The 23,287-nt window shown below is 34.1% G+C and overlaps 1 protein-coding gene across 5 annotated transcripts in view; it reads left to right on the top strand.

Moving 5' to 3' along the window:
• ATP2B1 (ATPase plasma membrane Ca2+ transporting 1) overlaps positions 1 to 21,792 on the top strand; it is a 126,364-nt gene extending 104,572 nt beyond the window's left edge. For 3 of the 5 annotated variants that reach the window (XM_045830625.1, XM_045830627.1, XM_045830626.1), the window contains 7 exons: positions 4,359 to 4,550; positions 4,781 to 4,994; positions 5,445 to 5,656; positions 9,104 to 9,211; positions 11,183 to 11,365; positions 11,731 to 11,817; positions 18,552 to 21,792. In XM_045830625.1, the coding sequence (XP_045686581.1) occupies positions 4,359 to 4,550; positions 4,781 to 4,994; positions 5,445 to 5,656; positions 9,104 to 9,211; positions 11,183 to 11,365; positions 11,731 to 11,817; positions 18,552 to 18,863 (1,308 nt within the window). In that variant the 3' untranslated portion in view covers positions 18,864 to 21,792. Of the gene's footprint in view, positions 1 to 4,358; positions 4,551 to 4,780; positions 4,995 to 5,444; positions 5,657 to 9,103; positions 9,212 to 11,182; positions 11,366 to 11,730; positions 11,885 to 18,551 lie in introns of all 5 variants that reach the window. The other 2 variants (XM_045830629.1, XM_045830628.1) reach the window with 2 other exon arrangements.
• The last annotated feature ends 1,495 nt before the right edge of the window (positions 21,793 to 23,287 follow it).

The following is a 23,287-nucleotide window of genomic DNA, read 5'->3' as shown; positions in this document are numbered from 1 at the left end:
ACTCCATCCTGCCCAGGGCATGAATCTTCCTTTTGTCCAGTGCTACCAGTCTGCCAGTCACTTAGTAGCTGTCTAGGTTATCAGATCGACTGTCCTGGTATCATAGTGCTTATGTTCCAGTAACCCTTGCTTTACTTACTAATGGCCCCAAAGTACAAAAGAGTAGTGGTGCTGGGAGAAGAGCATAAAGTACAACCAAGAGACCTTCAGTAAACTAACAAGAACAGTCATGTGCCACTTAACGATAAGGATACATTCTGATAATGTATTGTTAGGCCATTTTGTCATTGTGCAAACATAGAGTGCACTTACGCAACACAAACCTAGATGGTACAGTCTATTGCTCCTAGGCTACAAGCTCATACAGCATGTCACTGTCCAAAACAACAGATTAAATCCAGCACGGGAGAAAAATTATGTAGTCAAGAGATGTGGTAAACATGAGATGTGTGGGGCTGCTGCTGGAGCAACATGGCTTGCTGTTTTATAGCAAACATTTTTTTATAAATAGAAACAGTGCGCTCTAAAATAAATACAGAAAGTCTAGTATAGAACATATATATAAACCATTTATAGTCACTATCACTATCAAGTGTTATGTATTGTACATAATTGTATGTGTTATACCTTGATACAACTGGCCCCTCAGATTTATACCAGCATTACTACCAACATGTAAGTAGTGTGCGTGTATGATGTTACAACAGCTACAGTGTCACTAGGCGATAGAAATTTTTCAACTTCATTATAATTTTAGGGGACCACCATCACACCACCATCATATATATTTGATCATTGACCCAAACATTTTTATACAGCTCATGGCTGTAGTTTTAACATATTCAGAAGAGGGTTTAGTGCTGGGATAATGGGATGTGAAGCAGGATTGACAGGGGCCCTATTAGGTAAGGGCCTTAAATATCAAGATAAGGAATTTGTTCTTTCCAAGAAAACATCTATCTGATGGAGTAAAATTGCTTTGGAAACACTGCATGTTAGCATACCGTTCAGAGAAGCTCATGAAAAAAGCTGTTTACTTTTTTTGGTGAAAAGTTTCTCAAACTTTTTTGATTATGGACTAGTTTTTCTTAGTTTATTTTTCAATTATAGTTGACATAAAATATTATATTAGTTTCAGGTGTACAATATAGTAATTAGACATTTATATACCTTGCAAAGTGATTCCCTCCTTTAAGCCTAGTACCCATCTGACTTGTAGATAGTTACTACAAGCTTGTTGACTATGTTCCCTGTTCTTGTCGTTTACATCCTTGTGACTATTTTAATAACTGGAAATTTTGAAGGAATTTAAACACAGGAGTTTTGAGATTTGCATTTGTAAAAGACGAGAGAATGAATAGAGTCAGGGAAACCTCTTGAACGTAGATTGTTAAATATATTGCACATTAAAAGTAAAATATTCAGTTTAGGAGCTAGAGACTAAAATTTTAAATTAAAATTGTTCCTTCATTGAATATTTGAAAGAAAGGTTGACTTGAACTTTGTTTTTGTGTTTATTAAAACAACATATGCATAGCATTGAAGAAGTCAAATTGTTCTATAAGATTTAATACCTAAGTCCCCTACCATGTATCATTTCTCCCAGCTCATTTTTTGATAAAAGAAAACCATTTTAACTGTTTAGCTCCATATAGCTAAATGACATCATTATAGTGTTTGTTTTTTAAATATAAAGCATTTGCTACTGACTTTGCATTAAGGGAGAGAAGAAGTTAGCACTTTCATGCACACACACACACAGGCACACACACTGCTTTAGCCACCGTGCACATTCACACATACTGCCTGACATTATTCTGTCGTTAGAGTTATGTCATCATTTTGGGTAGATCGATATAATTACTTTTATTTCCTTGTACAACTCTTTGTGTTCTCTGTATGTTGCCTTTTTATTTGCTTTCTTTTTCATTTTATTTATTTACTTTTGCTGAGTTTTTCTATGGTTTAAACCTAATTCATCACCAAATTCTTCTTTCATTGCATCAGAGACATCTGGCACTTTCACCTGTTTCACCTTCTTAGAGATCCCTCTTCCAGAGTTCTGACATGCCTTAGTGTGGACTGGCTGTTTGCTAAGCCTGCTGCACAGTGGTATTGTTATTCTCCATTCCTGAGGATTTCCTTTACCTTTGTCTTACTTTGCATCTTGTATTTCCTAGACTTGATACCATAGTCTTTTGGAGTTTACTCACTCATGTGGTAGAGCTATATCCTCCATTAGCTTCCTGGGAAAAGAGGTTATGAGAGTTAAACTTTTTCATAACTTTTATGACTAAAATTTCCATCCTGCCTTCAACTCTTGACTTTTAATTTGACCGTGTAAAAATCTAGATTGAAAATTGTTTTCTCTTACAATTTTGAATTTGTTCCTCCATTGTCGTTCCATACTATTTTAAATTGAACCTCTTGGTGGTTGTTTTCTTTCTGGAAGTATATTAAGTCTTTACTTTGCTTTCCATTCTCTGAGTGTTGTGATGATTTGTATGAGAGCAGCTTTTTACTTTGAAAACTCATTTTCTTCAATTTTGTGAAATTTTCTTGTACTAATCCTATTTCCTTTCCAGTGTTTCTTTATGGAATATTCACCAATTTTTAGACTTCTTAGACATATTATCTTGTCTCTTTTTTCCTGTTTACCATACCTTTGTCATCCTGCTTTATTTCCAGAGCCATTTCATCAACTTGTTTTTTATTTATGTGAGTCATATATTTAATTCCAAGACTTGTTTTGGATCTCTGAATTTTTGTTCTTGTTTTAACATCCTGATCTTATTTTATTGATATACCTTTTACCTTTCTAAAGATTTGATTTTTATTAATGAGCTTTTGTGTCTGCAGAATCCGTCTCCACTTTCCTTTTGGTTTAGCCTGTCTTCCAGTGTAGTGCTCTCCTAAGATGTCAAATGATCCTTGGTTATGTCTGCCTATTTGCTCATGTAAAGTTGGAAAGCTAGAAAACTTTGGGCCTATTGGTGGGATTTGTCCACCAGAAGCTTCTCTGTAAAGTGATCTGGATTGGCCATTACTCTTTTTACAGTGCCTTGCATTACAATATTTTAGGTCTTTTTCTTGAGGTGATCAGATCTTTTTTTTGAGGTTTAAATCTGCTACCTAGAGAGCAATCTGAATACTAGTATCCTGGGAAACAAGGAGGGAAAGAAAGATGATAGTCTCAATATTTATTAAACAGAGTTACTCTTAACCACTTTAATTTCAGTATGGTACCCTGTCCTCAACAGTGCTTAGTTCCCTTCAGTCCAGAAGTTCTTTGTCATTATTGCCTCTGGTAAATTAGCTGGCAGTCTTTTGTCATGTCAGAGGGAGTGACAAATTGCCTGGCTGCATGGACTTGGGAAGGGGCTCTGAGGATCTACCTTTCTTTTTATTTTATTATTAATGTATAACACACATACAGAAAAATGCCTGAGTGGCAGGTACACAACTGACTGGATTATCACAAATGAACGGACCTGGTCTATGCAAGGCAAGGAACAGAATATTACCTCTACACCAGCCACCTCAATCACACTCACTTCTGCTTACTGTCCTGCCTCTCTGCAAAAATAACCAGTATTCTGAAGATGAATTTCATCTGTTTTTGAACTTTATACAAAAGAATCATATATTGAATCCAGCTTCCTTTATTCATTTTTGCTTGTGAGATTCATCTGTGTTGTAAATAGTGTATAGTTCACTTGCTTTTTTATTAATCTGTAACAATAATCTATCCCATTCTACTGTTGATGGACATGGTTCTTAGCTTGGACCTTCTAAGTATTTCTTCAGTGTCAAGAAATCTGTTTTTATTCACACCCTGCCCCTACTGCCTGTTCTACCTGGTGCTGCCAAGTCCTGAGCTTATGTAGAGAGGTCTGTGGCGCAGAAAAAGCTGTTGCCTCCTGTTGGCATAGGATTCGGTTTTCTGGGGAGCCTCAGTATTACTAATGTTACTTAGTATTTGGTTATCTGCTGTTTAGCCTCTTAAGATTTACTTGCAGTATCTTCTTTCCCACTAACTTTGTCTTTGTGAGTTTTTATTATTTTAAAACATCTTTTTGTGTGACTTTTGGAAGGAACTGAGGTGATGCCCACGTCCATTCCTCTTTTTTTAAACCCAATTTAAACTATTTTCAAAGCCTCCTTTTTTATTTTTGATTTCTCCTAAGAGAATTTCTGAGAGATGGTATCTTAGAATAACTATATTAACTTGTTTTACAGTAAAGTCTGTTATTAGTATAATGGTAAGTTTTTTGTTGATCAATTGACTATTATCCTTTTGAATATTTAAAAGTTATATTTTGAACATTTAGTATAATTCACAGAATTTTTCCTAATAGGGCATCGCTGGAACTGACGTAGCTAAAGAAGCATCCGACATCATCCTCACAGATGACAACTTCACAAGCATTGTTAAAGCAGTTATGTGGGGACGGAATGTCTATGATAGCATCTCAAAATTCCTGCAGTTCCAGCTCACCGTTAATGTTGTGGCAGTGATTGTTGCTTTCACGGGTGCCTGTATTACTCAAGTAGGTTCACAATCTGTTCATTAAAACTTGTTTATTTTAAAGCAAATATGTGTATAATATGCCTTTTTAAAGTACTTAAATATTTAAACAAGCCAAAGCTTAATATTTTAGTTTAATTAATATAAAGGTGCGATCTAGTTCTGTTAAGTTTTTGAATACAAAAGGCTTCCTGAAAATTGCTGAGTCTCTGAATAGCTGTGAATGTCTATTAGGAAACCTGTCTTTTCTAGGATTCGCCGCTTAAGGCTGTGCAGATGCTGTGGGTAAACCTTATAATGGACACACTCGCTTCCCTGGCTCTGGCAACTGAACCCCCCACTGAATCGCTCTTGCTTCGGAAACCTTATGGTAGAAATAAACCTCTCATCTCACGCACGATGATGAAGAACATTTTGGGTCATGCATTCTATCAACTTGTAGTAGTCTTTACCCTCTTGTTTGCTGGTAAGAATTCAGTGCCTGATAAAACTGCAGTTGTTTCTGTTACAACCTAGTATCTCAGATGTTTAAATGTTACAAATTTTTCAAGAACATAAGTTTTTCAGTCTTCGACTCCTCATTTACCCTTAATTTTTCCTTTTTTTCAGTGGAGGCTTAATAAATTTTGGGAGGTAACATGAAAAAGAGTGGGGGGAAGTAAAGAGTCCTGATGTCTTGCCCTGACTCTGCCACGAATGTAGATATGTGATCTTGTGTATGTCAGCATAGTTTGAGGGCCTTTAGTTTGTTCCTCTATAAAACAAGAGAAAACTGGGTAATCCCGTGTCCCTGCCAACTCTTTCTATGCTGTCATTTGGGATCAAATAAAGGTCTGGCTAGGTTTTATTATTGCATACCTCTTGAAAATGTTTATTTTTATAATAATTACAAAATAATAATTTTTCATTCTTTCAGGAGAAAAGTTTTTTGATATTGATAGTGGAAGAAATGCTCCTTTGCATGCTCCTCCTTCAGAACATTACACTATTGTTTTTAATACCTTTGTGCTGATGCAACTTTTCAATGAAATAAATGCCCGGAAAATTCATGGTGAAAGAAATGTGTTTGAAGGAATCTTTAATAATGCCATCTTCTGCACAATTGTTCTAGGCACTTTTGTGGTACAGGTGGGTAATTAAAAAAGATAATTTAAAATTTGGTTTTTAAGTGGGAGATATTAGGTAAACAGGTGGCTTTTTCCAGAAATTACTTAACTACAATGTGTGGGGCTTCTGTGTATTGCTTTGATGACATTTTAAAAGAGTTTTAAATATCACAACTCAAGGGAAAAATTGCACTGTCTTGGAATTCTGCATATGAGAAGAGTATGTTAAGCTGATACTACTTTAATTGCACTATGGTTTCTGTGGTTATGATACCTCACACTCTGATTCTAATTGTTTCGCTCTATATCATTATCAAACAGCATTTTGATGCTGTTTAACCTAAATGTTATAGTTGACCTTCTAGGCCTGCTTAATTGCTCCTAGCAATTAATAGCAATTGTACTTCTACAGTTGAGTTTATTAAATAATAAAAGGTTTTGAAATGAATATTTTAAATACCAAATGATTCTGAATAGCTTCATCCGAACTGGACATGTGAGTTTTTCATTTTATAATACTGTCAAAACAAGGCAGAGAAGAGAGTGGAGAATGGGGTGTGAGGAGTGGGACTGGGAATGAATAGGAAGCACTGAAAATTTTCCCATGTTCATAAAGATCACTTAAAGAACAAAACTAATGATCACTCTGCATGTGGTAATTTTATATAACTATGTATTAAACCTATGTTTTTATTATCATCTTGTATTCTATGGTACTCTTCTGTGTAAAAGATTGTATAGTAGAATCTGGAACCAAAACAGGTTTATGAATGGAACATAATCACACCAGGAAGTTAGTAAACACAGTAAGATTTCAAATTAAAAGTAAGCTTTTTTTTTTAACAGTTTATTCAACCTATGCCTTGTATACTGTGGATACTGAAACCAAAATCCTTGACTTCATTATTTCTATAAAAGTTATTTATGTTTTCAATTTCTATAAATTTTAAGAGGAATATTGCTTATTTGCTATATGGTTTCTGAAAGTTTTATTTAGATTTACAAAAAATCATTGCTCATGACATGCTCAAGTTTTAGCTTTTACTGACTACAAAATTAGGTTTATTTGATCTGTTATTAAAATATGGGGATTACAAAAATTTAACTGCCTATTTCTGTATCAAGCAAATCTGTTTGGCAACTTACTTCCCGACAAAGGCTGACACACCTAAAACAGTTAATGTGAGGTGTCATTCTTTAGTGCCTTATAGATACACCAGTGCTACTCAAAGTGTGGGCCAGCCACTGGCCCACGACCACTTTATTACAAGTTCACAGTGAGATAAGAAGGATGGGCCAGTATATAAATCAACACTTCACTCCTCACACTGTGCATTTCAGATGAGGAATTGTGTAATTTTTGTTTTTAGTAGTAGTAGCTGTACTGTGCAAATAGGGAATTGATTTGAACCCTAGTGGGTGTTCCTTATCTTCCTGTTACAGATTAACACTTTGAGTATCACTTTTGTGGACTGTCAACTGGGTAGGAAAACATGACCCTTGATTTATACATATCTCATTTTGTTTGTTTTTAATACAAAATAGCCCAAGTCCGAATTATAGATCTGAGGTACCTAAATTGTATTTAAGTTAATTTCTGTCTCTTATTTACTAGCTGATTCTTATTTTTACTTTTTAGGGGGTTTTTTGTTTGTTTGTTTGTTTGTTTTTGGACAGATCATGAAGTACGTAATAATCCTATGTAAATATTTTTAATTTCTTTTCTACTTTGTAGCAATTGACACAGAATCAGTGGTTTCAAAGTATGTTCCATAAACACTAGTCTCTTGAGTTGCTCTTACAGCCTCAATAAGTTTAGGAAATACTGCCTTATTTGGAGATTCTTAAAGCCATATAACACGGTATTTATGAGTAGGAACATAGGATTAAATCAGTTCTGGGCCCAAATCAAGGTGCTGCCTCAGTAGTTGTGTGACCTTAACAAGCTACAATGTCTTCATCTGTGAAATGAAAATGATAATATTAATTAGGTCATGTCATAGAATTATTAAAGAATTATAAGAGACAGTGCACATGAAGCTCTGAGCTTGAAGTCTGAAAGGAAACACTCAAATCTCAGCCACTTTTTCTTTTTTATTTTTAAATTGACAATTCAGTGACATTGGGAAATCCTTCAGTTAAAAAACCTCTTGAACTTTGTTTAATCCACCCCCTTCCAAGTTGAGAAGATAACGCCTAATTCTAGGTTCCCTGGGCATATGGTAGGAAATGCTTCAGTACACTGAAATACACAATTGTGTAGTGTCATGTTAATTTAAGTAGTATATTAAAGAATATGGAAACATTTTTGGAAGTAAGTTCCACTACTAATTAGAAAATTTTATTTCTTCCAACTCTAAAAGAAAAGATTATTATTTCTTATGAAACAAAACAACCAACCATATTAATCATTGTTTCCCCAGCATCTTAATATCCTTTTCACCCCCTCATTATACCAAAAAAAAAAAAATAATAAGGTAATGTTTAAATTTTTTTTAAAAAGTGAAAACACACAAATGTTTTTCTCCATGCTCATTTTTTTGTTTTACAAAAGAAAATTATTTTAGCTTGGTATCTTTATAAAGTCCAAGCAAGATTCCAGTCATTTATCATCAACTGGTTAGGCTACTTACAAAAACAGTTGGGGCTCTATCTGTACAAGTGTACAAATAACCTTGACTTTAAAGACAGTGGAATTGACAGATACATACATGTCACTTGAATTTGGAATAAAGTCCAGCTACAAAGAATGGAGTTGATAACTAATACTAAAATGATTCTTTTTAATATCAATACTTGGCAGCCTGTCAGTTTACGAGAATTCCCATATATGCCACTTTAGTTTCTTTAAAATAGTTTCTTTAAAGTGAGTACCGTACTATGAATTTTATTTATACAGATCATTGAACTATTCTCTTTATCGGGGAGAGCAAATTTCTGAGGGTATACCAACTGAGTTAGTACATATTTCTAGAATTGCAAGTTGCTTTTTTTCCTCTTAGTTCATTTACATGTGGCCTATAGTCTAATTGTTAAGGAATGAATAGCAGTTAGAAGGAAAACAGATAAGATTGAATATTACATCCACTTTTCCACAGGAGTATGCTATCTTTGTGGAAAGGCATAAATTATTCAAAGCGTTATACTAAATACAGGGGAATGTAATTTCTTGAGATTATACTGGAAAAAAAGTATAAAATTATCTTCCTGATCATGAGAATCATATTTTTAAATTTTTAACAAGCATAATTTAAACATGAAATACACCTACATTCACATTTTTTGGACAGAGGGATTTTACTTTATTTCATAGGTCTTAGTTTCAGCTGTGAATATTATACATGTCACCATCAGAAATAATGGTTGTTTAGCTTAAATTTTAGAGGACACAAATTTGGGTAATTTTTGAAATATGTGAATGGTAAAATGTAAAACATTTAAATAAATTTACTCTTGATTATTCCTCCAGATAATAATTGTGCAGTTTGGTGGAAAACCTTTCAGTTGTTCAGAACTTTCAATAGAACAGTGGCTATGGTCAATATTCCTAGGAATGGGAACGTTACTCTGGGGCCAGGTAAAAATAACATTTTTTGTTCAAACCTTAAGTAATTTTTTTTTAATTTCTAATGTGTATTTTTTTAAGGAGTTCTGTACTTGATTCTGAGTAGTTGCCATTCTAGGGCAAAAAGGGCATTTAAGAATATGGTGTTTTAAAATGTGGTTTTTGTTTTTATATGTCACTTGCTGTTTGTTATGATCACACCTGTATACTAAAATGCTATTTAAATTTCTTACATATTTTTTAACTTGTTTCATGTAACAAGTTTTATAGCAGTATTAGATAATACATTTGTAATTGGTTAGAATTCTAATATCTGTGTCTTGTGCTTTATAACCTATTTCTGCCTTTTTAGAATATTTTTACAAAAATATAAAATATTGTGTACTTAAGAGCACATCCTTTTTTATACAGTTTAATCCAAAATGTAGCATATAAAAAATCTTGAATTTCAGTTTACATAGAGAATGTTACCATAAAAATAATGGTATCTGAAAAAGTGAGCCACAAAAGGACATTTTTGATTATTTGGATAAAATGGCTTTAACAGTATATAAATAAAATACAATAAAAAAACCTGAAAAAAGATATACTTCATCTTTATTATAGGACTGACTTGTAGGTACATGACATTATTTTTAAAGATAACTGGTAATTGTTTGTACATTGTTCATTTTAAATCCATGGCCACTACTAAAAAATGATAATCTATACTAATGTTTTCATAAATAAAGGTTAATATAATATTATGATATGTAACTTGTGTGAACTAATTTTTTGTTGTTCTGCAAGTCAGTCAAACCAAACATCCAAATTTTCCTTGAACTTAATCTTTATGTGCCTTTTATCTCACCTTCTTTTTTTAATTGTATTTCTAGGTTCTGAGGTTTCTCTTACTCATTTTGAATACCTAATTAATAGAGATCTTCTTTTAAGTAGGATCCATGCTTGGTCTACCTTTCTTTTTTGACTGCAATTCTAATTATTTTATAATGTTCTCTCGGGAATAACAGAGTCCCACACCACCCCCCCCACCCCCCCCACCCCCCCGCATGTGCGCACAAACACACACAATCTGGCTAACTTCAGAAGAGGAAATCCTATAGATACATACCCAGCAGACATCAGTTACCATCCTTGGTTGACATCATCTATTGAATTTAAGTGTGCCATGGTAGAAAGTACTGATTTGGGTGGTCAGAAGACTGAGGTTCTTAATCACTCCATGAACTCCATGAGCAAGTCCCTTCTTCTTTCTCTGAGCCTGTTTCCCTCTGAGAAATTAGGTGGATAGAAATTATGGTAGATAGAAATTCTCTAAGCAGTTCTGATTCCAACTGCATACTTGTTTCCCCTTGGTAGCTCAAGTTCCTTAAGGAAGGGCTGTTAACATTTATAAGCTAATAGATAGTTGTTTCTGTTTTTGTATCCCTTGTTTTCTGGGGCATCTGTTTCTGTTTGATGTCTTGATCAATCAGTGTTAACCCAGATTCTTAAATAGTTGCTTTTAAAAAATAAATACTTTTCATAAGCAAAACACTTTTTAGTTTAACTTTGAAGATTTTTGTAATGTAGGTATGTTTTTTCTCACTGAATTCTTATAGCACCAATGAAATATAATCTTCTTTTGCATCCACTAAGACACCTGCCATTTTAAATATAATTAATACGAGTTTAAGTACATATATATGTCAAAGCATGGTATTATAATTTATTGTGAATGTTGTAAATAAAGTATGAAAAATGTAATCAGGTTGTTCCCATTCAAGAAAACTTTCTTTTTACCATTCAAACTTAACTCTCTTGTGTAACTAAGAGAATATTTTTTTATTCTGAGAAAGAAAGCCTCTGGTGGACAGGATCTCAGTGCTTCATTGGTGAAGATAGTTGGTTACACTTGTACCTTTTCATACCTTTTGTACTCAAGTTGATCAGTTTACTTGTACTTGATAAGATTCATTTCAGGTTCTTTCCCCTGTGTTGTAGCTTATTTCAACAATTCCTACTAGCCGTTTAAAATTCCTAAAAGAAGCTGGTCATGGAACACAAAAGGAAGAAATACCTGAGGAGGAATTAGCAGAGGATGTGGAAGAGATTGATCACGCCGAAAGGGAGTTGCGGCGTGGCCAGATCTTGTGGTTTAGAGGTCTGAACAGAATCCAGACGCAGGTATGGGCCTGGAGAGAGGTAGGAGAGATGATGGAAATGGGAGCCAGCTGAGGGCTTTTGGACCTGGGGAGGAGGTTTGAACACACTCCTTAACTCCTTTCTAGCCTTTCCAACCCACAAAACTTATTACCTGGAATGAATGAAAGTTTTAACTGATCATGAAAGAATGTGTCTATATGGCCCTAAGCTCCTTTTTTCCTAGCTTTCCCCCCCTTCATCACAAAATACTACTCTTGCCTATATATCTGCTCTGTAAAAAGTGCCTTTTTTCTTTACTTTTTATATGTTGATAGATGGAATGGTCCTTTCTCTTGTTCTCTCTCTCTCTTGCTGAGCAAGCTGTCACAATCTCTGATTCCTTGCAGATGGATGTAGTGAATGCTTTCCAGAGTGGAAGTTCCATTCAGGGGGCTCTAAGGCGGCAACCCTCCATCGCCAGCCAGCATCATGATGTAACAAATATTTCTACCCCTACACATGTAGTGTTTTCCTCTTCTACTGCTTCTACTACTGTGGGGTGTGAGTGTGTGTTCCTAAGTGCATGAAATTAACATTTCCTACTTCACACACCTAACGTTTCTCATTTTCTCCTTAATGTTAAATTCATTGTTCAGGCTTTTCATAAAGCTTTCTTTTTGTAAAGTGGATTGAGACCTCAAAGTGTTGTCATTGTGGTTGTTTTATTTCTTGGAGGGCTAGATAACAGGTGGAACAATTGCAACCAAAGATTATATATGACATTTGTGAGCTTGTCTCTATGCTAACTCTGATATGGGGAATAAAATTGGAGCTTAGAATTTGTGAAACTACTATAAATTTTTGAGTATATGCCTTCAAACATGTTTATATTGCATTGTGTCCAGAAGCATGTGATTTGAAACTGATCTAACGGAACCAAGAAATTGTATTTTTAAAGCTAAAAATGAATGTAGCATTTTGACTTGTATCTTATTGAAGTTGGAAAGTAAGTTATAAAAACAGTTCTCAATATATACCCAGTTGTTTGCTTTTTTAGCCTAGACTTTGGCCTTGTTTTGGATTTTTTTCTTTTGGGGGTTGGGTAGGGGAGGGTTCTATGGTATTTATATAGGCTTTTTTAAATTTGTATAATCAAGTTAATTTAAAATTGTTAAGTTTTCCAAAGAAGTAGGGAAAGTACACTATTGATTAATTATTGAAACATTTCATGTTATACTTTCCATTAACCAACTAAAATAACAAATTTCCTCACAGCTTATTGGTAAATGGTAAATACCCCCAAATCCTTTTAACCAATATCATCCTTACTGTGAATTAGGGTCTTGATTTTTGTTGTGGATTCTCAGTATAGTGGAGGCACTAAAGATATAAGCCCACCCATCCACACAGTCAGCTGTGCTTACCCAAGGTTAATCTTTGTATTTGGGCAAGAGACCTGTCTTTGCCATTTGGTCTTTAGCCAGTTAAGGAATAGAGGAACCTTGGGAAGCTGGGAGGAGAGGGTGAATTGAGGGAGAAAACAATGCACTTTTAAGGAAAACTGTTTATTCATTGCATTTTGGTTCACGGTTTGCTAAGTAATTTTGTTTTTTTATTTTTAACAGTGTTCTGCAAAACAGGCAGAACAAGAACTGTTTTATGTATCTATATCTCCTATATATCTCCCCATTTTACCATGAGAACTGATTTGGAGCTTAAATGATTTGTCCATAGCTAATAAGCAGAGGCAGCATGATGTAGAGCAAAGCACAGACAAGTGCTCTGAAGACAAACTGAGCCCATAATGTTAGACAAGGTGATAAATTTACATATGTGGAAAGATAGGAATCTGTTTTTTAAACATTACTCTGCTACTACCTACCTGAATGAAATAGTATATGTAAATTGCCTGGCCTTGTGCTTGTGTCAGCTAATGTCACTTGCATCTTCCCCTCCATCCCTGGAATTTCACCTTATTTCTGGCTCTTGAGGGCATGTTACAATTCATTCCTTCATCTCCCTATCCTTACTGTTTGTTTCACATGTGGAAAGCCTACCATATGCCAAGGCTGTACTAGAACCTCAAGACATTACAGTCTAGTAAGGAAAACAAATAGGGCCCTTAACATACCCTGGGAAGTCAGGAAAAACGACCTGAAGGAAATGACTCCTGAGTTAATTCTTGGTAGAATTTGCTCAGTTAGGGAAAGGCTTGAGTGACATACTTTGGTACTAAGAGAGTAATGAAATTTTAGGAGTTACGAGGCTGGAATGGATGGTAAGGATCTGTTTGTATCTTGTAAGAAGGGTCCAAAATGAGATTTTATCCTGAAAGAATCTCGTGCACTCAAAAGTTTAAATTTGAAAAATTTAAAATGAAGAGATAAGTTAAAAGATTAATACATGAATAATGCCCTTTATCAGGATTTACCACTGCTTAATATCATGTGACATCTGCATTATTAATATGTACTTTTCCTTGAGCCGTTTGGAAGTGGCAGATAGACATTTCATCTCTGAATACTTCAGTACATATCTCTTAAAAATAAGAAGTCTTTTATGTGATCATACTATATTATCACATCCAAGAAATTTAACACAGATGCCATTTTATCTAATATACCGTCCATATTCAGATTTCTCCAGTTACCACCCCCAAAATGTCCTTACAGCTCTTTTGAGCCAGAATTGAACAAATGCTCATCAACAGGTGTGTTAGGACTTTTTAGTCTCTCTTAATTTAGATTCATTTTTTCCCTCCTTTATTTTTTATTGATTTTTTTTTTCAATGAATCCAGGTCAATTGTCTTACAGAGTATCCTACATCCTGAGTGTCTTTGTTTCCCCATGATTAGCTCATGTTAAACTTTTCTGACAAGTTTATCTCCTGGGTAGCATGTATTCCATTTATTTTTATTTCAGCAAAATTTTAAATAATTGACTTTTTTATCTAGAGGGGTGTCACATATGACCTTAGGTATAGTATAATTACTATATTTCTCTGTATAATTGTGTTCCCAGCTTATATTAAATATCAGATCAGTCACCAGCTTTGTTTTAAGACATGCCCACCCTCACCTGCCCCAGTCTCATTTCTGATGCACAAGTGTGCATGAGACCTCTGAGTTGCTGGGGCCAGGGTGATAGAGGGCATGTTTGTAGCTGTTGTGGCTTTATCAGGGTTTGAGATGCTTATTTCTTTATCCTATGTTCTTGCAACATAAGGAGGTATTGAGGGCTGATATATATTCATGTCCATGAGGTTATCATTGTACACTAAGAATTATATTGCTATTACCATAAATTTTTCTTCCAACTTTGCTGATGAAGCTTTATCTTAAGTGGTAGCAGAACATCAGCCAATATATAGAATTAATTATTAGTGTTAATATGTGTAATTATTAGTGTTAATATGTGTATTGGTTTCCTTACTGTGTTCCTGCCCTAATATAGAACATTCTTAGAAATATCTGTGGATTTCAAACTTTTTTGACTGTTATTTGGAATCTTTGTTTTGCTACAGGAAGAAATAATAATTCATTTCTACTTTGTCATATACTAGGCTTGAAACATCTCTGAAGAGATCATCTTTTTTCCTTCATTTATTAGTCAGATTTTTTTTACTCCTAGAGATCTCTAGAGAAAACATTCTATAGTTTTTCCTTATTTATAAAGTACATCATTCTAAGATCAGTCTTCACGATTAGTAATTTTTTTTTGCTTGGGTCAATAGTTAAGCCTTACTGGAAAGGCGAAATGGAGAGAAAATCTGGTCTTCTAGGTGAAGGATTGGTAAACTATAGCCTGTGGCCCAAATATGGCCTGTTGCCTGTTTTCAAAAATAAATTTTTATTGGAACAGTCATGCCCAGTCATTTAAATATCATCTTTGGTAGTTTTTGCACTATACTGGCAGAGCTGAGTAGTTGTATTAGAGACCATATGGCTCACAAAAGCTGTATTTACTGTCTGGTCCTTTACAGAAAATCTTTGCCACCCTCTATTCCAGATAAGTAAAAGCTTACACATTACAAAAGTAAGTCTTACTTTGAGGAAATTTGATGTGTAGTTACCCAACTTTGGAAAACAACCTAGAATATTCTTTCTTGTTGCTTAGTATCTTGTTTTACCATTACAGTCCTTTGTTAGTGCACATAGTAAATGTAATAATGAATGCAAATTTCAGAAATGGGCAATATGTTGTAGAAGGTAAGGTATATCAGCTAGTAACTAAAATAGTCTCTATTTCTTAAATAGATTCTATTTAAGAAAATTGGTGGTTAATCCAAAAGAACCTATGTACCCCAATGTTCATAGCAGCACAATTTACAATATCCAAGTGCTGGAAGCAACCTAGGTGCCCATCAGTAAATGAATGGATCGAAAAACTATGGTACATTTACACAATGGAATTCTATGAAGCAGAAAGAAAAAAGGAGCTCCTACCCTTTGCAATAGCATGGATGGAACAGGAGAGCATTATGCTAAGCAAAATAAGCCAGGCAGTAAAAGACAAATACCGTATGATCTCACCTTTTACAGGAACCTAAACAACAAAACAAAGAAACAAGCAAAATATAACCAAAGACACTGAAATAGAGAACAGGCTAGCATTTTGATGCTAATTGAGAGTGATTGGCAAGTCAGCTTTAAGAAAACTTAACTGTTTCTCTAGCTCTATTTAGCAGCATTGTCAGAAACCAAGTCAAATAAGCAACTTCAGGGTCATCTTGAACAATTCTCATCACCCATCAGATGTGCTGGCTGACCTTCCAATTTGTGTTGTCTGTTCCTACTGACTGCTGACAAGAGATACTCTTTTTTGAAGTTATCTTTTTTGTTTTGTTTTTTTTTAACTACTTAGTTTATTATTTGGACAGTCAGGATACTTATTAAATGTCCACATATCTAAAAAATGTAAGATTTCACAATAAAAACAATTGAATGATTGTAATGGTATATTTAGTGAGCATTGTTTACATATCTTATGTAAAACACTGTAGTCTTTGTAAATGGGGAATAAGAACAATAAAGGAAATTGAAAATGTATTTGCTGCTAATAGTCTGTCAAATGAAGAGACTAAAGTATAAACACATGAATGGAATAGAATAAACCAGCAAATGTTAAAGAAGTAGCACCACAAGTTGAGTAGATGTTTACAGCTCAAAGTGTGAATTATAGGGAGGAGTTTTATCTTCCTCTTGGAGCTTGTTAGAAATGCAGGATCCTAGGCCTCTACTGAGTCAAGATCTGCATTTTAACAAGATCCCAGGTGCTTCCCATGCACATTAAAGTTTGAGAAGTCCTGATGTTGATACTTGGGAGCCAACACTGTTCTGAGTCTGTGTATGGACAAATTAATTTAATCTCCCATAACAATGGTTGGTGCCATTGTTATTCTCCATTTTATAGTTGAGGAAATCTGTTTGCCTAGGGTTTCTTAGCTAGTAAGTGGCACCAACTCAGGCATTTGACCTCTGTCTTCCTCAGTCATCTATGCTGTACTCTTTTTTTCCAGTATAAAGGGCTGAGTAAACAAGTTGTAAAACAGCCTACACACAGGACCTAGGAAATCAGGCAAGACAACTCTGAGGGGAGATGAGGTTTTAATGAGAAGTGGTCATGTGTCGTTGCAAATGTCAGGGTTCCATTCTTTTCAAAGCTGCATAATTTTCCATTGTGTACACACACCACGTTTTCTTGGTTCTTCCGTCAGTGGACAATTTAAGTAAATTGTGTCCACTTCTTGACTGTTGTAAGTAATGCTGCAAGAAACATAGGAATGCAGGTATCTCTTCAAGATTCTGATTTTTGTTCCTTGGAATAAACTCTCAGACGTGGGATCTAAAACAGTCAAATTCATAGAAGCAGAGAGTAGAGCGATGGTTACCAGAGAATAAGGGGAGATGGAGAGATGTTGGCCAGTGGGGCAAAGTCTCAGTCATGCAAGATGGGTAGATTCTGGAGATGTGTGGTGTGGTGACTACACTGTATTGTGTATTTGAAACTTGCCAAGAGGTTAGAGTCCTAACTGTTCTCACCACACACACACAAATGATAACTGTCAGGTGATGGACACATTAAAACATTTAAATGAAAAACTACATTCACATGTTTACTTGAAATTGATTAATTTTTTATTGTTTCATGAAATGATTTTGGTGACTACATTCTTTAATCTGGACTGTCAGTGTCAGTTACCTTTCTAATGATTCATTTAGACTCAAAGCAAAAGTGAACACTGTATTTAAATTGATACATAGTAGATGTTCAACTGTTTGCATTTTGTCCACTTTTTTTGAAAGTCTGTATGATACTGGGTTAATGAGATATCATGTCAGTGTATGCAGTGATATTTTTTTTTTTTTAGTTAATTTGCCCGTTCATCCATCCATACAGCAGACTTCTCAGAAAGAGGATGAATTGTTAGGCTATTTGTTTAGAGGTAAAAATATTAGAAGTCTTCTCCTTTACAACTATTTCACAGAAGAATCCCATAGGTTGGTTGTTTTTTTGTTTTGTTTTTAAGTCTGTTTTCTCCAGTGAACAATAGTATATAAATTGACCTAAGTTTTAATCTATTATAGAGAAAATCACTATAGCACTTTATAGATAAGTGGCATATACTCAAATATTTATAGCTGTTTATGGTATTTTATAGATATTTATTTGGATTGTACTTTTATTTTGTACCCCATGGGAATAGTGGGGTAGATGTCAGTTCATCGTGGCATTCAGCTTATATTTGCTTGGCTTTTTCATAGTTGGTGACACCCTAATTCCTAGCATGATAAATAATAACCCTCTGTGCTTGACTTTGTTCAACTTATTTAAATTGTTTTCAAAATTACATTTTTTTTATTTTTAAAAATTAGCCAAAGCTTGTGTATGGTTAAGTTTTTGTTTTGTTTCTTGTTTGTTTGTTTGTTTGTTTGTTTTTAGGGAAAAAATCCTATAAAATGGCTATTAAATTTTAGCCTGTGACAATGAGATTTTCTTAGTATTATTTGAATTCTGTATCTTTTAATTCTCAGAGTATGTGGTTTTGTTGTTCTGTAGTGTCCTACTAAAATATTCATTTTTTTACAGTGTATTGCAAGTTCCACTGCATTACATGCAAATATGATTCACTCATACCTAGCTGTTTGTGGATTCAGACTCATAAATGCACCTTCTTGCAGTTAAGCTAGTAGTGTACTGACATTCTTCTGTTTTCTGATATTTACAGATTCGAGTGGTGAATGCATTTCGTAGTTCTTTGTATGAAGGGTTAGAAAAACCGGAATCAAGAAGTTCGATTCACAACTTTATGACACATCCTGAGTTTAGGATAGAAGATTCAGAACCTCATATCCCCCTTATTGATGACACTGATGCTGAAGACGATGCTCCTACAAAACGTAACTCCAGTCCTCCACCCTCTCCCAACAAAAATAACAATGCTGTTGACAGCGGGATTTATCTTACAATAGAAATGAACAAGTCTGCTACCTCTTCATCCCCAGGAAGCCCACTACATAGTTTGGAAACATCACTCTGATTGTAAGCTGAATGTTAACACACTAGCTGCATTGTAAAGAAACAAATTGAAACTGGGTCTTTTCACATATTGTGACAGACAAGATAGTATTCTTGTCTTTGGACTTCAACAGAAGACACACTTGTACGAATGTAGATTTATTTTTTTAAAAAAACGCAAAGCTTTCTGCCAGACTGAGGGTGCTTTTTAGGGGGTGGGAGAAATGAACTGACAGATAAACAGTAACTCAGCATGAGCTGACCTGTGGATCATCAGCAGTACCCAAGAATGGTCCTGAACAGTGTATTTGCAGAGCTTTAGTTTATCTCAGTCTTTGATGGGAGAGAGGGAGGAGTAAAGTTGGGCAAGCAAAGAGCCCTGGGTCATAGAATTGATTCTTTAATTTCTGCTGTTGGCTGTTAATAATTTGGATTATTTATGTTTATAAATGATACAGATCTGTTTACAAGGTTTGTAGATACTTTTTTTGTTCCTGTTCATAGATGGGAAGCTTCCTTATAACTGATGCAGAGAAAAATTAGTCCTTCAAATACTGCTCTATTTTCAGGAAAAAAAAAGGGTGTTTCTATTGAAACTGTACTAAATTTTTGCCTACAATTTACCTTGTTAAATATTGTAGATAAATTGCTAATACTAATAGCCAAATAGATAACACTAATGCTTTGTTTAAAAAAACAAACAAAAAAACAAAACAAAACAAAAAAACATGAGCAGTGGTGTTCTAATAAAGTTATGGCATCTGTCCTAATTAGTTTCTTAAATACATTTACTACTTAATGGTTTTGAAACAACTGTTTAATTTTTAAAATTTTTGAAAACTTGCTAATAACCTTTTTGTTCAGAATTTAGTAGAATGTTTAATGCGAGACATCAACTGCATAATGAAAGATGCTTGAAATGCTTTTGTTGTTTCAGGCAAATCAAATTAAATCAAGCTATCAAACTACAAGAGAACCTTAGTCCTTTTTGTTTTTGTCTAAACATGTTAGTTCAGTGATGTCTTGGTGAACTGTGAGTGAACTGTATTGATTTTTCTAATAAATCCTTAGAAACCTTCATACAGCATGAGGGCTGTTGGCATTTTGAAAAAGGTTAATAAGTAGAAGCATACATGTTTTTCTTTTGTTTTTGAAACTTGTTTGTAAACATAAATAAATCTGCCCTTTTAATAAATAAATTCATGACAATGTTTTTTAAAAGGCATTTCAGCTTCTTTACTCAATTCTACATATATGGTTCATCAGTCTGTTCTCTTTAACCACAATTGGAGTAAGTTTCAAGATGGTAACAGCCCCATGAAGTACCACTTTAATTCCTTGGTGATAATCTAATAGAACCAGATTAACAAAAGTATTCGCAATGTCACCATTCAACATATTCTTAATTGAACTTAGTTTGTCTAAAATAGTCTCAACAGTTAAAAAAAAATAATGACCACTATTGTCTTTGGTATATTTATTTTGATTCTTAAGTGGCCAAATAACAAATTATGGTAAAAGGAGATTACGTGAAAGGTGAAAAAAGTTCTAAAAATATACATATTTAGATATAATAAGTAATATGCTGGAATGCCCATTTCTAAGCCAATTAGATTTTTAAATCTTTTCTTTCTTTTGTCTATCTTCTTTCCTTTTTTGCCTCTGTCTTTCTTTACCTTTGGGAACTGGCATCGTGTTAGGGCCCGGGTTTCACCAGATATACAATCCTCAGGCTGACATAAAGTTTACGAGGACTACTGCAGTATCTGACCCAGCAAAGAAACATTTAGTTGATGGTGCTTGATATTTTTGGTGGGTGGGGGAAAATCTTTTTCTCTCCATCAGTCCTTTGCAGTAATCCTCTGCAAGTCTTAGAAACACATTGGCTCTGTCAGCACTTGTAATTGTACATTTATTCATCAGGTATTTATAGCGAATCATACTGTAAAAGAGGTAGCATGATATGCTGGAAAGCACACCAGGCTAGGAGTCAAGACCTGGTTTCTCTTCTTGGTTTTGCCATTAACGTGCTGCATGATCTTGGGAAAATCAACCCTAAATGAGGGTGGTGGACTAGACTATCTTGAAGAACCCTTTCAACTCTAAAAATTGACCCTATCAACTGGAGAGCCTACAAGGCATAGGGAATAGAGAAAAGGGAAATATTTTCAGTTTTCTTTTTTATTTTGGTTATGCTTAAATATGAATGTTATTACCAAAAGATTTAGAAGTGCATGTGCTTTGGAGGATTTGTATTGAGCTTTTACAGTATTCATTTTTCAACTTAAGGCAATGGCTTTTTACACCAACTCTAATCCATAAACGGGTCTTATGACATCCATGAAGTAGTAGCAAGACATGCTTATTGTGTATTTCTCTCTTTGAGACACTGTAATTTCTACGAGAAATTTCCAGAGCATTATGTAAGTAGGAAAAAAGTACAAGCAAGCTGTTAAAAGATCCTGGATCCCATTATATAATATGTATAGCATCTGTAATTCAATCACTCTTTCTCTTTTATTTTCTAACCAAAATACTGTTTAATTTTGCATCCCAAATGTTTTTAATCTTTGTATATTTTTTAAAAATCCTTTCTCCTCATCATTGCCTTTTTTGTGGTTGTAAATAGACTTACTTGCACTTTGAAGATGAGTTACTCCTTGTCATCTTACGAATATGTGATATGGTAATTTTCATAACAGATGTCAGTTTTGAACCAAGAAATGGTTATTTGTTTATAAGAAAAACAAAAACTGGCTTCATTTCTGTGAAATTGCTCTTTGAAAATTTCTTTTTACACGTGTAAGCCAACTAAGATACCGTGATGGTGTTGATTTCTTTCAATGATGCTTACCATCTATTTTAGCCACTGAGCCTTTTATTATTTGTCTATTTGTAAAGTTTATTTGTCTTAACTCATTTAATAAATATACTGTTTATCTGTTTCTGAATGGGGACTGAACTTTTTGAATATTTAAATTGATCGGAACATATTTTGGACTTTTTTCTACTTGAAATTTTAAATTTTAATGAAAATTCTATAATGTACTTGACATGCTATGGATATATTACAGTGAGTTAGTGTCCCAATATGCATGATCTTGCCCCTGGAATGAAAGTGGGTATATTGTTCTTACTCCTACCCACCATCTTCAATCCTTGTAGCGCAGTAAATTATTTCTGCAGCCAATGGGAGTGTAATGTTTTGATTTATAAATGTTTAGTTTTTCACACTAACCGTGTTATTTTTTTGTTAAATAATGCAGACTTGTCAATAGCAATTATATGGACTCTGTGGTAACATGATAAAATTGCCTTTACTTGGTTTTTATACTAAATTATTAACAAATTAGCAGCTTTGTTGAAATACTGAATGAACTTTAAATGATTATGAATACCATATTTTTCTGTTAGTAAAAATTATTAGTAAATTATTGAATATATGTAAGTACCATGTTTATGACATGAGAAATTTTTTCATCTTATCCAGTTAGGTTAGGTTATATATTATGTATTTTTTATATATATATATATATAATGTATTATGATTAAATTTTGAATTAAGTTCCCTTTGTAAAATTAACTGAATAAGAAGGGGAGTTAACTGTAAGTCTTTGCTGGTTCACATCTTCCCTTCCCTGTGTTTTTGGAGCGGTCTTGTCACACCGCGGCCTCTGCCTCCCATTCAGCACGTGCCGTGTCACACTGATGCCCGGATATCACAACAACCTTTACCTTTAAGTCCTAGTGCTGCCCTCACATGTAGACCCCCCGCAAAAAGATAATTTTGTTAGCGTGATTATACTATGTAACTAATTTTTGAAATATCCTTGAAAGTAATCTTTTAGAACAAGCATTATAGAAATGTAAATAATGCTTCATTTAGTAAGGGAAGTTGTGGTTAGTTGTGCACTTGTTAGTACATGTCAAAAAGGAAATTATTTTTATCCTTATAATTTCCTTTTCAACAGATTGATAGTTTTTTCCCTTAAATTCTTAATTTTGAGAGTTTACTTTTATGCTTTTTGTCTTAGGAACTACTTTATATTTTCTCTATTAGAAAAACACTTCAGCTTACAGATGAATATACTGGATGTAAGCATGTTTTAATCTGTATTCTCTGAATTGTCATTATTGAACAATATGATATTAATGGTTTCAAAGGAAGGAATTAAAGTAAGAAGTGTGCATGTGTGCTTATACAGTGTCAGTCTTTGGCACTTCCTTAACCAGCACTATGTCCTAGAAAAACTAGTTCCCAAATCAGTAGCACATATCTGGGTGTGGGTTCCCCCAAAATTCTCTTAATTTAAATCAGTTACAAGGACCACACAATTCCCAAATTACTTTTAAGGTTATTGAACATAAATATAAGTACTGATCCTTTCCTTAGCGACTAAAAGTCAGTGTTGTCACAAAATCTTTATGGAGTACCTGCTATATGCT

This window comes from Phyllostomus hastatus, unplaced genomic scaffold (genome assembly GCF_019186645.2).
Source record: "Phyllostomus hastatus isolate PE091 unplaced genomic scaffold, TTU_PhHast_1.1 phas_contig_152, whole genome shotgun sequence".
Taxonomy (NCBI): Eukaryota; Metazoa; Chordata; class Mammalia; order Chiroptera; family Phyllostomidae; genus Phyllostomus; species Phyllostomus hastatus.
Note: the sequence above shows the minus strand (reverse complement) of the source record. Positions and strands in the feature narration are given on the sequence as shown.